Raw genomic sequence first — 14,067 nt, forward strand, 5'->3', positions numbered from 1 at the left:
AGGGCTGGAACCAACTATAGGGTGCTTTAGGATCTTTAGGGGCATAGACAGGAGTGTCTCCTGCTGGGTCTCTGTGCCAGCAGGATTCTTCAGTGACTGTGGCTGGGACAGGTTGGAATCTAGTTACAGGGCCCTTTCAGAATCTACAGTCTCACTGAGTTTGGCAGGTTTATCTCCTGGTATTCCCAGACCATGGCCATGAAGGGCTGGAACTGGTTCACCTGCCACTTCTGAGACCACAGCCAGGACCAGGGTCTGTATGCCTATTGCCTGACACACAGGTGGGTGTGACTTCTCCCAGGTCCCTTGGTTTATGGGTCTGGTTACAGACCCAAAGCTAGATAGGCCTGTAGCTGAGTTCTCAGGGGTACAGAGATATTTTCTGGTTCTGTAGCCAGGACCACAGTCAGCAAGTTAAACCACCAAGATGTGAGTCCATCTTCTCAAAATGGCTCTCCCCAGTCTTGGACTGCACCAGGATTTCACAGTCTCCTACCTGGATTCCAAAGCTTCCACAAAGGCACTTTTGTCCATGGTTGGATGACAAACTTTTGTTACTGAGGGGGTGATATGCTCAAGGGACATTTTATTCTGCCATCTTGCCGATGTCACTCCTATTCTAATACTCTAATTAAAAACACCCACACAAAATCTAGAATGCAATACATTTCATATTAATAAATGGGTCTTAAGGTAGGGACTGAGGTATAGATTTGGACTTCATTGGCATTTGAAATCATAAAAATAGATGAGATTGCCCAGGGAAAGTATAAAGCAAAAAGAAGAGAAAGCTGGAGTACATGATCATCCAAGAAATAGGCAGAGGATAGAATTAACAAAGGAGACTTATTTTGTTATTTATAGGCCCCACTTCAAGTCAAAAAGAATTTGAAATGATTTATATAAATAATACCATAGTGTTAAAATAAAGTTAGACATACAAATTGAGGCTATAGGGAAGTAAGGGTAATGTAGGAAGATGAAGCCTTTGATCTGGATAGAAATTCATACTATATGGTCTTACACATTTGTTAGATATAGGCAAAATTAAGCTTTGAAATTCCTAATAGTAGTCAAAGCATTGTGGAAGTGTCATCAATTTGGAATTCAGAATATTCATTTAAAAAACAGTTCAGTTGCTTAGGATAAGCAGAGGTTTTTTCCCTAGTACTCAGACTTGAGAGAAATTTGTTCCCTGGATTCTCATAAAGGGGAAATTGTGCAATATGGTAGTCAGTATCTTCAGTGGCCTCCCCCAAATAAACACAATATGTATTACTGCTTCTTATAACATCTCTCAGTGTAAGCTATAGCTATAAAATATTATTTAAAATGATTCTATGAGGGGCTAAAACAAACCAGTCCAATAAGTACTTCTCTGATAGTGTTTGTTGTGGATGACTTCTCTTAGCTAGCCAGAGGTATGGAGGTGAAAACAGCTATCTCTTTCTTTCGTAAACCAGCCACATAGGTTGATTGACTTGATGACTCAATACTATGTATTTATAAGAGGAAAAGAGTCCATTTGTTGGTATCATGGGTAATGAAGGAAGTAGAGGCACCAGCTACTTATTTCTCCTAATCACCCATCCCTGTCCCAGGCATTCACGAAGACTAGCATTGCTGGCAAGAGATGAGATAGTAATGGCTCTTCTTGAATCATGGCTTGGGCTAGCAAGGTTCTTGTATGGAGTATATTAGAAGAGTTGCCATGAATATGCAGTCTGAACAGGATAGATGGGGTATGCTAATCTCATCTGGAACTGGTGGCCCAGACTCAGTTTTCTTATAGGTATTTCCCTCCTTTTGGACTATTTTCCCAAGAAGTGAAGGCTTAATTAGCAAATATGCATTTAGAAGAATAGCAAGAAACTTGTTTTGGGCTAAACTACTTTATCTTGCCTAAGGGGGCAGAGTTTAGTAATATTAAGAAATTAAAACATTCTTAAGATTCAGACCTGCTGACCAGTAGAAGAAGGCTGTTATCCTTACTTCTTACTATACAAGCAGTTTATGTATACTTCTTTTCTCATCTGCTAAGGCGAGATAATCATTGAAGTATCTTTTAAGAAATTCCCCCATATAGTATGGCTTGATTTAGAAAATTTATAAAATTTTGAGGAATATAAGGACTATATATTTTTAGAAAAGTTTCTATGAATGTTATTTTTTGAAAGTATATATTTGTTAATAACTCGGTAAAAAAAGGATCCAAGAATATATTTTCTTTTTTTAAATTGAAGTATAGTTGATTTACAATATTTACAATATTGTGTTAGTTTCAGTGTACAGCAAAGTGATCAGTTTTATATATATATATATACATACATATATATACAAATACACATTTTCCAATTGTTTTCCATTATAGGTTATTATAAGATATTGAATACAGTTCCCTGTGCTATACAGTAAAGCCTTGTTGTTTATCTGTTTTATATATGGTAGTGCGTATCTGTTTGCTTTCTATGTCTATGAGTCTGTTTCTGTTTTGTAAATAAGTTCATTTGTACTTTTTTTTTTTTAGATTCCACATATAAGTGATATCATATGGTATTTGTCTTTCTCTGTCTGACTTACTTCACTTAGCATGATAATCTCTAGGTCCATCCCTATTGCTGCAAAAGGCATTATTTCATTCTTTTTTATGTCTGAGTAATATTCTATGATATATATATGCCACGTCTTCTTTATCCATTCATCTGTTGATGGACACTTAGGTTGCTTCCATATCTTGCCTGTTGTAAACAGTGATGCTGTGATCATTGGGGTGCATGTATCTTTTCAAATTAGAGTTTTCATCTTTTACAGATATACGCCCAGTAGTGGTAACTCTATTTTTAGTTTTTTAAGGAACCTCCATATTGTTTTCCATAGTGGCTACACCAATTTACATTTTCACCAACAGTGTAGGAGGGTACCCTTTTCTCCACACCCTATCCAGCATTTACTATTTGTAGACTGTGAGGTGATACCTCATTGTAGTTTTGCTTTGCATTTCCCTAATAATTAGCAATGTTGAGCATCTTTTCATGTGTCTGTTGGCCATCTGTATGTCTTCTTTCGAGAAATGTCTATTTAGTCTTCTGCCCGTTTTTTGATTGGGTTGTTTGTTTCTCTGATATTGAGTTGTATGAGCTCTCTGTATGTTTTGAAAATTAAGCCCCTGTCAGCTGCATTCTTTGCAAATATTTTCTCCCAGTCCGTAGGTTGTCTCTTTGTTTTGTTTATGGTTTCCTTTACTGTGTGAAAGCTGTTAAGTTTGATTAGGTCCCATTTGTTTATTTTTGCTTTTATTTATTTTGCCTTGAGAGACTGACCCAAGAAAACATTGGTGCGATTTATGTCAGAGAATGTTTTGCCTATGTTATCTTCTAGGAGTTTTATGGTGTCATGTTTTATATTTAAGTCTTTAAGCCATTTTGAATTTATTTTTGTGTGTGGTATGAGGGAGTGTTCTGACTTCATTGATTTACATGAGTCTGTCCAGCTTTCCCAACACCACTTGCTGAAGAGACTGTCTTTTCTCCATTGTATATTCTTGCCTCCTTGGTCGAAGGTTAATTGGCCGTAGGTGTGGGGGTTTATTTCTGGGCCCTCTATTCTGTTCCATCTCTATATGTCTGTTTTTGTGCCAATACCACCCTGTTTTGATTACTGTAGCTTTGTAATATTGCCTGAAGTCTAGAATGGTTATGCCCCCAGCTTTGTTCTTTTCCCTCAGGATTGCTTTGGCAATTCTGGGTCTTTTGTGGTTCCATATAAATTTTAGAATTATTTGTTCTAGTTCTGTGAAAAATGTCATGGGTAATTTGATAGGGATTGCATTAAATCTGTAGATTCGTTTGGGTAGTATGGCAATTTTGACTATATTAATTCTTCCAACCCAAGACCATGGGATATCTTTTCATTTCTTTGAATCATCTTCAGTTTCCTTTATCAGTGTTTTATAGTTCTCAGCATATAAATCTTTCACCTCCTTGGTTAGGTTTATTCCTAGGTTTTTTTTTTGATTTTAAACAGGATTGCTTTTTTACTTTCTCTTTCTGATACTTCATTGTTAGTGTAAAGAAGTGCAACAGATTTCTGTATATTAATCTTGTATCCTGATACCTTGCTGAATTCGTTTATCAGTTCTGGTAGTTTTTGTGTAGAGTCTTAAGGGTTTTCTGTATAGAGTATCATGTTATCTTCATATAATGACAGTTTTACCTCTTGCCTTCTAATTTGGATGCCTTTTATTTCTTTTTCTTGCCTGATTGCTGTGGCTAGGACTTCCAATAATATGTTGAATAAAGGTAGTGAGAGTGGGCATCCTTGTCTTATTCCAGCACTTAGTGGGAAGGCTTTCAGCTTTTCACCATTTAGTATCATGTAAGCTGTGGGTTTGTCATAAATGGCTTTTATTATGTTATGTTCCCTTTATACCCACTTTGGTGAGAGTTTTTATCATGAATGGATGTTGAATTTTATCAAATGCTTTTTCTGCATCTATTGAGATGATCATGTGGTTTTTTATTTTCTTTTGTTGTGGTGGTGTATCACATTGATTGATTTGTGTTTGTTGAACCATCCTTGTGACTCTGGGATGAATCCAATTTGATTATGGTGTATGGCCCTTTTTATGTGTTGTTGGACTTGGTTTGCTAATATTTTGTTGAGTATTTTTGCATCTACATTCATCAAAGATATTGGCCTGTAATTTTCTTTTTGGTAGTCTCTTTTTCCGGTTTTGGTATCAGGGTGATGGTGACTTCATAGAATGACTTTGGGAGTGTTCCCTCCTCTTCAGTCTTTTGGAAGACTTTGAAAGGATAGATATAAGTTCTTTGTATGTTTGGTAGAATAACCCAGTGAAGCCATCCAGTCCTGGACTTTTGTTTGTAGGAAGCCTTTTTTATTGCAGATTCTATTTCACTTCTAGTGATCAGTCTGTTCAAATTATCTGTTTCTTCTTGATGCAGTTTTGGCAGGCTGTATGTTTCTGGCAACTTGTCCATTTCTTCTAGGTTGTCAAATGTGTTGGCATATAACTGTTCATAATATTTTCTTAGTAATTTTTTGTATTTCTATGGTTTTGTTACCGAGTCCAAGCTCACTCTGCTTGCCACATGGCAGGCCAATAAATTGGGAGAAGAGGTGTTGAGGCAAGGAATAGTGACTTTATTCGGAAAGCCAGCAGACCAAGAAGATGGCAGACTAGTGTCTTAGAAGAACCATCTTATTGGGCTCTGGATGCCAGTTTCTTCTATAGAACAGAGAGGGAGCAGAGGTGAGGAAGTAAAGTAAAAAGGCCATAAGTCTTGCAAATATCTCCTGGAATAGCCAGCCTTGGGAAGGGGATGTGTTAATTTCTTCTTTCTTGCAGCCATTCACAGGTGGACAGGGTGAGGATGTTTCCCTGAACAAAGGCACTTTGGTTTAACATTCAGGCAGAGGGGCAGGTTCCCTGAAGCAGACCATTATGTATAGACAGTAACCTTTTAGTGAACAAAAGCAGCAGGAAGCAAAGGTTAAAGTAAGAGAAACAGATCCAACATGTAGTCAGATTTGTTCTTCCCTGTAACAATATCGGTTGTTATTTCTCCTCTTCCATTTCTTATTTCATTTATTTGTATCCTGTCTCTTTTCTTCTTGGTGAGCTTGGCTAGAGGCTTGTCAATTTCATTTATCCTTTCAACTATCTCTTGGTTTTATTGATTTTTTTCTATTTTTTAAATCTCCATTTATTTATTTCCTCTCTGATCTTTATTATTTCCTTCCTTCTGCTGAATTTAGGTTTTGTTTGTTTTACTTTTTCTAATTCTTTTAGGTGGTGGGTTAGGTTGTTTATTTAAGATTTTTCTTGTTTTTGGAAGAAGGCTTGTATTGCTATGAACTTCTCTCTTCGAACTGCTTTTTCTGCATCCCATAGATTTTGTATGGTTGTGTTTTCATTGTCGTTTGTTTCGAGGTATTTTTAAATTTCCTCTTTGATTTCATCACTGACCCATTGGTTTTTTAGTGGCATGTTGTTTAGTCTCCATGTAATAATTTTTTTTCTCATTTCTCTTTCTGTGGTTGATATCTAGTTTCATACCGTTGCACTCAGAAAAGTTGCTTGAAATAATTTCTGTCCTCTTAAATTTGTTGAGGCTTGTTTTGTGTCCTAGTATGTGGTCTATCCTAGGGAATGTTCCATGTGCTCTTGAAAAGAATGTGTATTCTGGCTTTTTTGGATGTAGTGTCCTGTAGATATCAATTAAGTCTAACTGTTCTATTGTGTCATTTAGGATCTCTGTTGCCTTATTGATTTTCTGTCTGGAAGATCTGTCCATTGATGTCAGTACGGTGTTAAACTCTCCTACTATTGTTGTATTCCCATCAATTTCTCCCTTTTTGTCTCTTGGTATTTGTTTTATGTATTTTGGTCCTCCTATATTGGGTGCATATGTGTTAATGAGTGTGATATCCTCTTGTATTGATCATCTTATTATATGTTGACCTTCATTGTCTTTCTTTGTGGCCTTCGTTTTAAAGTCTGTTTTGTCTGATGTGAGTATTGCTACCCCCACTTTCTTGTCATTTCCTTTTGCATGAAATATCTTTTTCCATCTGCTCACTTTCAGTCTATATGTGTCTTTCACCCTGAAGTGGGTCTCTTGTAGGCAGCATATTGTAGATTCTTGTTTTATTATCTAACCTGTCACTCTATGTATTTGATTGGTGCATTTAGTCCATTTATATATAAAGTAATTATTGATAATATGTATTTATTGTCATTTTAAACCTTGTTTTCCAGTTGATTTTGCACATCTTTGTTCCTTTCTCCTCCTTTTTGTTTTTCCGTTTGTGGTTTGTATTATGCTTGAGTTCCTTTCTTTTTGGTTTTTGTGAATGAATTTTATGTTTTTGATTTGTGATTACCCTGATTTTCAAGTATGTTATCTCATAACTGTATCTACTTCCTTTAGATTCATAATCATATAAGCTCAAACACATTCTAAAAGATCTGCATTTTCTTACTCCCCTCCCCCACATTTTGTGATTTTGATGTCCTAGTTTACATCTTAATGTTTATCTTTTTGCTGTTTATTGTATTTATAATTGCTTTCACAGAATTTTTTTGATTGTTTTTTAATCCATGTACTGGCTTATTTAAGTGATATTCAATCCTTTTATATATTTGCCTTTCCTATTGTGAGTTTACCTTTTTTATTGATTCCTGCTTCTTTTCTATTTAGAGAAGATCTCAATATTTCTTTTAGGATAGATTTAGTATTGCTGTCTTCTTTTAGTTTTTGCTTGTCTGAGAAATTGTTTATCTCTCCTTCTATTCTAAATGACAGTCTGGCCAGGTAGAGTATCCTAGGTTGCAGGTTTTTGTTTTTCAGGACTTTGGATATATCTTGCCCCTCCTTTATGGCCTGCAAAGTTTCTTTAGAGAAATTAGCTGGTAGCCTTATGGGGGTTCCCTTGTAACTGACTCTTTGTTTTTTCTCTTGCTGCCTTTAGAATCCTCTCTTTATCTTTCACTTTTGCCATTTTAATTATGATATGTCTTGGATTAGGTCTGTTTGGGTTCATCTTGTTTGGGAACCTCTGTGCTTCCTGTACCAGGATTGCTGTTTCCTTCTTTAGGTTTGGGAAGTTTTCAGCCATAATTTCTTTGAAAACATTTTTGATCCCCCTTTCTCTTTCTTTTTTTCCTGGGATTCCTATTATGCGTAGATTGGCTTGCTTTTATTATCCCATAGATCTCGTATGTTGCTTTCTTTCTTTTTTTCATTTGTCTTTCTGTCTGCTGTTCTGCTTGGGTGATTTCAGTTATTCTGTCTTCCAGACCACTTCTTATTCTGCATTATTTAGTTTACTATTTATGCCTTTTGCTCAGTTTTCATTTTGGCAATTGAGTTGTCTAATTTCGATTGGCTTTTTTTTATAGTTTCTAATTCCTTGTTACAGTGATCTGCATTTCTATTGACTTTCTTAGTTCCTTCAGCATTTTTATTACCTCTCTTTTGAACTCAGGGTCTGGTAGATTGGAGAGGTCTGTTTCATTGTTCTTTCAGGGAATTTCTCTGGTTCTTTTAATTCAGAGTAGTTCCTCTGCTTTTTTCATTTTACTTATATTTCTCCAACTCTATGAATTTTGGAGAAACACTTATCTACTGTGGTCTTGAAGGTCTGTTTTTATGTGGGAGTGACCCTTGTGTAGACTGTGTGAGTGCAATATTTTCAGTGTGAGGGCTGTTTGTGGTATGGATGCTTGCCAAGACTTTCCTCAGGTTGTGCTGGCCCTTGTCCCCTTGATAGGGGATGTGTTTGGTGTTGTGGTTACCAGAGCCTGCACTGGATGTTGGGTGGGGCCTCCTCTTTGCTCTGGTGGTTGTCATAGCCCTGTCAGGGTCAGGGTCTGCTCCCCAGTTCTTGGAGTAGAAGCCCCCAGATCCGGTTCTAAGCTGTGATGTGAGGTAGGTGGGACTGGGAGCACTCCCTCTGAGAAAGGAGCCACTGCGTGTTCTTCCCCAGGAGCTGTCCACTGGGACATGCAACTCTGTGATGCCGCCTGCCACTTGGTGTGCACGCCCACAAAGAAATCTGTTGTTGGCGCTGCCCTCGAGGGGCCACATCCACTGCGGAAGTGCTCATAATGAGCTCAGAGGTCCTTTAGGCATGCACGTGTGCTCGCAAATCTGCCTGCACAAGAACCTGCCCAAGCCTCACCCCCATGCCAAGGGGAAGTGCAGGTAATTGGCTCAGATTTCAGCCCTTCTGCAGGAGCAGTGGTTACCTGGGAATTTTTCTTGTAGCTTTGGTTGTCTGAGATCTTCTGCAAGCTTTCAGTAGGTATTCTGTGAGAATTGTTCCACTTGTAGATGTAGTTTTGATGTGTTTGTGGAGGAGGTGAGCTCCACGTCCCTCTACTCTGCCATCTTTTTCTCCTCCCAAGAATATGTTTTTTGCAATGAACCTGGATTGAACATGTTCAGTGTTGTAGATGAGGACTGACAAACTTTTTTTTGTAAAGGGCCATATAGTAAACGTTCCAGGCTTTGTGGGAATATACAGTCTTTGTCACAGCTACTCAAGTCTGATACTGTGGTACAGGAGCAACTTTAGGCAGTACGTAAGTGATTGACTGTGTTCTAATAAAACTTTATTTATGGACATTACAGTTTGATTTTCATATAATTTTAATATGTCATGAAACATTATTATTCTTTTGATTTTTTTAATCATTTAAAAATGTAAAAATTGTTCTTAGCTCATAGGCTGTACAAAAACAGGTGGCAGATTAGATTTGGCCCATAGATCATAGTAACTGACCCCTATTGTAGATCAAGCAAAGTTCAAATGAGAAGGAAGAGTTAATATCCTTTTGCAAGAATTGACCATCTCATTCAAGACTGGTTCCAAAATAGATGACCATGCACCTCTACCTTAGTTGTACTTGAAGGAGTTCCTCCAAACAGTGCTGAAATTTTCTTATAAAATAGTTCTGGAGTATACAAGAATGATTGTGAACCCAAAGTTCTATCACCTAGAACATGATAACTTTAACTTAGAAAACTGAAGGAGATTTAATAGCATAGTTATAGAGGTAGCTGAACTGGGAAGAATAGAGATTCAGAACTCAGGGAAGATAGAGATTCAAGAAGTCATCAAAAGAACCAGGTTCTGCAGTGTCATTTAGGATGAAAAGTGAAAAGAGATCACTAAGGTGGACAAATTAGATCATTGATAACCTTGGGAAGGGTAGTTTCATTAAACTGGTGGAAGTGGAAGTTTAATTGAACATGATTGAGGAGTGAGTAACTCAGGCAGTGAAGAAAAATAGTAGAGAATTGAAAAGTGTGATAGAGTTAAGAAAAGTTTGAAGGACAGACAATATTGAGGGAAGCAAGAATAAGTAGATTTTTAACTTGTCTGTTATGCTTAATTTAGTAGACTTTAACAAGTGATTTTGATATACTTTTGTTATATTGATATCATTTCTTTTAATTTTAACAGAAAAATGTACCACGGTTATATATGTCAGTATAAAGATGTTTTAAAGCAATACCAACAAAAATACTCAGAAACACCTCTTTCACATGAATATTATGAGAAGAAAAGAGAACATGAAGAAATTCAAAACAGAGTGTTGGCATGTACTGAACAACTAAAAATGAATGAAACTATTTTTATGGAATTTTTAGGTATTAATGGTTTTGTTACATACTGTTTTAATAACATTATCTTTGTAATGAAAAAAATATAATAAATTAGTCTAAAATATGACTTTGTTTTTCAGTGCCTGCTCCCTTTCCATCACTTACCAGTTGGACATTACATATGTATCCACAGTAGTATTTCTACTTAGAATTTTTATTGGATAAGTATTATTTCTGTATTTTAATTGTTATTGCATTTCCCTGTGAGAATCACATTGATTTGGTATTTTGTTTAATTAAAAAATTTAGAGATTACTTTAAAGATCATCTGGGATTAGTTTTCATACATGTGCGTGTCATCAGAAGCAAGAAATTTTAATGCCAATAAGTGGTATATGTATCTGTCTTTAAGTGGCATATCTTATCAACCAAACCAATGAAAAAGTCATCTTGCTCTGTCTTACCAAAGAGTTCCAATTAAATCAATTGATTATTACTTGTTAAGATGGAAGATGGTAAGGAGGTGAGCCACAATTCATTGGGTACCTACTTTGTGCCAGGCAATACTCAAGAAGATACAGAGCTTTCTTATAAGGAGCTCACAGTTTAGTAGAGGAAACAGACATGTAAAGAAGTAATACAGTGGCATTGTATTAGATGCTTAAGTAATTCTTAATTAGTCTAAGTCTCATCTGTTTGTCAAGGAGATCTTCCCTGATGATGAACTTGGAACTTTAATCCTCTTCCAACCTCCACAATCCTTCATATGCTTTCCTATCAGATTATAACTCCACTGTTTGTACTAAGTCTTCTTTATCCCTGCATTCTACCTTGCTTCATTCTACTTCATCCCAAATCATCCTTTTAACTCCTTTGCTGCTTGCTCTCTCCATGTTTGGGTTTTAGCTTATTCTGTACTTAGTTGTTCACTTGCTGCCCATCTGTGTTTTAACTTCTCAATAGGAAGAGGCAGAGGTTGGTAGATGCATAAGGCACAGCAGGGGTTTAGGGAGTTGGATGTAGAAACGGATGAGGCATAAGATTACATGACAAACATGAAGAGGTGATGGAGGTAGGGAGAATTGAAGATTAGGATTTAAATGTCTATATCTAACATTTTAAATTGATACTTTTGATAACAGCATAGCATTATAAATAACGTTCATCTGAAATTTTATGTGCTAGCATGTAAATCATAAGTTTTAGCGAAATAGGAAAGGTCTGATAAAGATTTTCTCTGGAATTCTTGTTCATTAACACTGTTTTATTCATTTTTAAATTCTCCTAAATGGATTGTAGAGTAACTTAGGAAATGGTAGTAGCTAATAACCATGCAGGGTGTCTGTTAACAGCTGAGAAATTCTCTACTTGAAATTGGCTATAAATCCAGTTCAAGCAGAAAGTTCAGATAGAAGATGCAGCTCTCTTTTGAGTTCTGCAGTGTGCACTGATGGACCTTAAAGAGCAAGAAAAGGAAAATTGAGTGGATTTTTAATGTTGACTTTGGAACAAATAAATTACAGAAACACAAGACGTTAAGTTTGGACCTGAATTGATTATGTTCATCATGCCAAATGACATGATAAAGTTGGGTAAAAACCAAAAGTAAAAAACCACCCTGTGAAAATATTTAACTGAAAGAAAAAATCCTGACACATATTTTTGAAGAAATGTTATTTTTAAGCTAAATATATAACATAGGCGAACAATAAATTGTCTTTGTCAGTTTGCCAAATGTTTGTACTAGTCTTACAGCTATTTTCAGATACTGTTATTAATATTGCTTATATATACATATACAAATAATGTTATATAATACTAATTATTTTTGATATAGTGTATGTAAGTGTGAAAGTTACTTGTATAACATAGTTCCTTAACGTAAAAGGGTTAATTTGAGATGTAAAACACAAGATACTCTTAAACATGCCAGCAAATTTTCCAAAAGATCATATGAATTGAAGAAAGAAGTAGATGATGTGGAAATAGAAATTAATTATTTAAACCAGGTATTAATTTTGTTATATGTTTCTAATATACGTGTTAATGTATAAGTGTAATGGTGTGTTAGATGAACGTCTAAGAAGAGCTGTTTCTAAAGAGCCTCGATATGGAGAAAAACTTATAATAATTTGTTTGCCTCAGATTACCATTGAAGCCAAAATGTGTTTTAGATATTGAGTGTATTCAGATCTGAGTTTTGGGGAATAGTTTAACTTTCTTTGGGTTCTAAGGAAAGAAGATAGGAAGGAACAAGATGGAGCTTAATAATAGGTATTTAAAGGCATTAGCAGAGCTTACAACAGTGTTGTCAAAAAAGAGAACAAGGCAATAAATAATTTAAAAGACTTAATCTAGAAAATTTATGACTATAATCTTTATAAAGCTAGTTTAGCCTTTAAGATTGATGGTGCATGATATTTTCATGAATACATTTTTAGTATTGTATTGAAATGTGGCTTTCATTGATGGGTATGAGAACCCATCAAAGTCACTTCCAAATTTTGAAAAAAAGTTGAATAGCTGATTTTCTGAATTTTCTGAAAACTGTGTAAAGATGGTATATTTATCGTTCATAGGCATGAGGTTCCAAATAGTATTAATATCATTTTAGTAATGAGAAGAAAGTGGATGCCACTTTCTTTAAAATATATGGTAACTACATCTCTGTGTAGGGAATCAATGTCTACTTTGCTTCTGACTGTCCTTTTTAAAAAAGAAGTTGAAAGTTCATTGAAATCTAATGGGTTTGCTAATGGAGTTATAAGGAAAAATAAAAGGAGTATGATTTATTGTTAATTTTGACTCTTTTCACTAAAAGATTGCTAATACTACCAAAAATATGTCCTGTGATTATGTAGAAAAAAATCATATTCATTAGTTAGGATAAACCATATGTTCTTTAATGCTTTGCAGGTAATTATTTTGTTTTGCTTTATCATTTTTCCTTTTAGCAGATTGCAAGACTTTATGAAATGAAGAATCTTTCAGAAACTCTGGAAGAAAAAAATAAAAATATAGAAAAGAGAAAGGAATCGAAAGAAAGGTATAAGTAAACTTTAAAATGGGATTTTATGTGAACAGATATTCTGCATTTAAAATTTGATTACATATTCTAGCCCAAGCCACCAATATTTACATAGTATCTATAAACATTTATTGTGCAGGCTGTTTTCTATTCATTTCTTATGAAAAATATTAATTTATACCTTTAAATATTATGGACTAATATTCAAATTTGCTTATTGTTTAGTAAGGTAAAGGATAATGTGTAGAGAGAAATAAGGTAGCAGCAGCCCATTTGCTGTTCTGTAACCTGTCAGTTGTACATTTCATCCAGTTTTCCATTATGGGTCACCAAAAGGAGTAAGACAAGAGGAAAAATGATGGGAACAGCAATGTATTTGCCTTTTTATCATCCTGTCACCAGCTTGACCAGTTCTCCTTTGCCACAGAGAGTGAAGATGAATCAAAATGTGACTGAATCTGTGGCATCATATGTTTGCTTGTCTTTCATCCTAATGGTGATAAAATAGACATCAGTGGTGGAGGCACTTAAAAAGAAAAGATTGATTTTGTCTGTTACTGTGTGACAGAAAAATAGATGTATTACTGTTGCTGTTTTTGATAAATTTTCTTTTTCTCTTTCTGCCTGTACCCTTTTAAAATCTTAAATTCTTCTTCTCAGGCTATATTGCTCTTAATCTGATTTTTCAACACACTCTTCTCCCAAGTTAATTTCCCTTATCCTATTTCCTTGGATCTGTTATTTTTATTGATTTCCCCACTCCCACGTCTCACATCCATGGTAATGTGTCTTTAATTTTATAATGACATTGATAAGAAAAATAAGTAAATGTACAGAATTTCACTTTATTGATAACTTTTTAATATAAAAATTCTCTGTTGAGAGAAACTTATATAACTAGTT

The 14,067-nt window shown here is 35.2% G+C and overlaps 1 protein-coding gene across 7 annotated transcripts in view; it reads left to right on the forward strand.

Annotated features, from left to right (window-relative positions):
- LOC309655329 (protein SIX6OS1) overlaps positions 1–14,067 on the forward strand; it is a 107,750-nt gene that overhangs the window by 68,688 nt on the left and 24,995 nt on the right. For 6 of the 7 annotated variants that reach the window (XM_082450412.1, XM_082450414.1, XM_082450415.1 and 3 more), the window contains 4 exons: positions 9,994–10,181; positions 10,277–10,319; positions 12,025–12,145; positions 13,091–13,182. In XM_082450412.1, the coding sequence (XP_082306538.1) occupies positions 9,994–10,181; positions 10,277–10,319; positions 12,025–12,145; positions 13,091–13,182 (444 nt within the window). The remainder of the gene's footprint in view (positions 1–9,993; positions 10,182–10,276; positions 10,320–12,024; positions 12,146–13,090; positions 13,183–14,067) is intronic. The other variant, XM_082450413.1, reaches the window with a different exon arrangement.

This window comes from Balaenoptera physalus (assembly GCF_965194825.1).
Source record: "Balaenoptera physalus genome assembly, chromosome: 2".
NCBI classification, from domain to species: domain Eukaryota; kingdom Metazoa; phylum Chordata; class Mammalia; order Artiodactyla; family Balaenopteridae; genus Balaenoptera; species Balaenoptera physalus.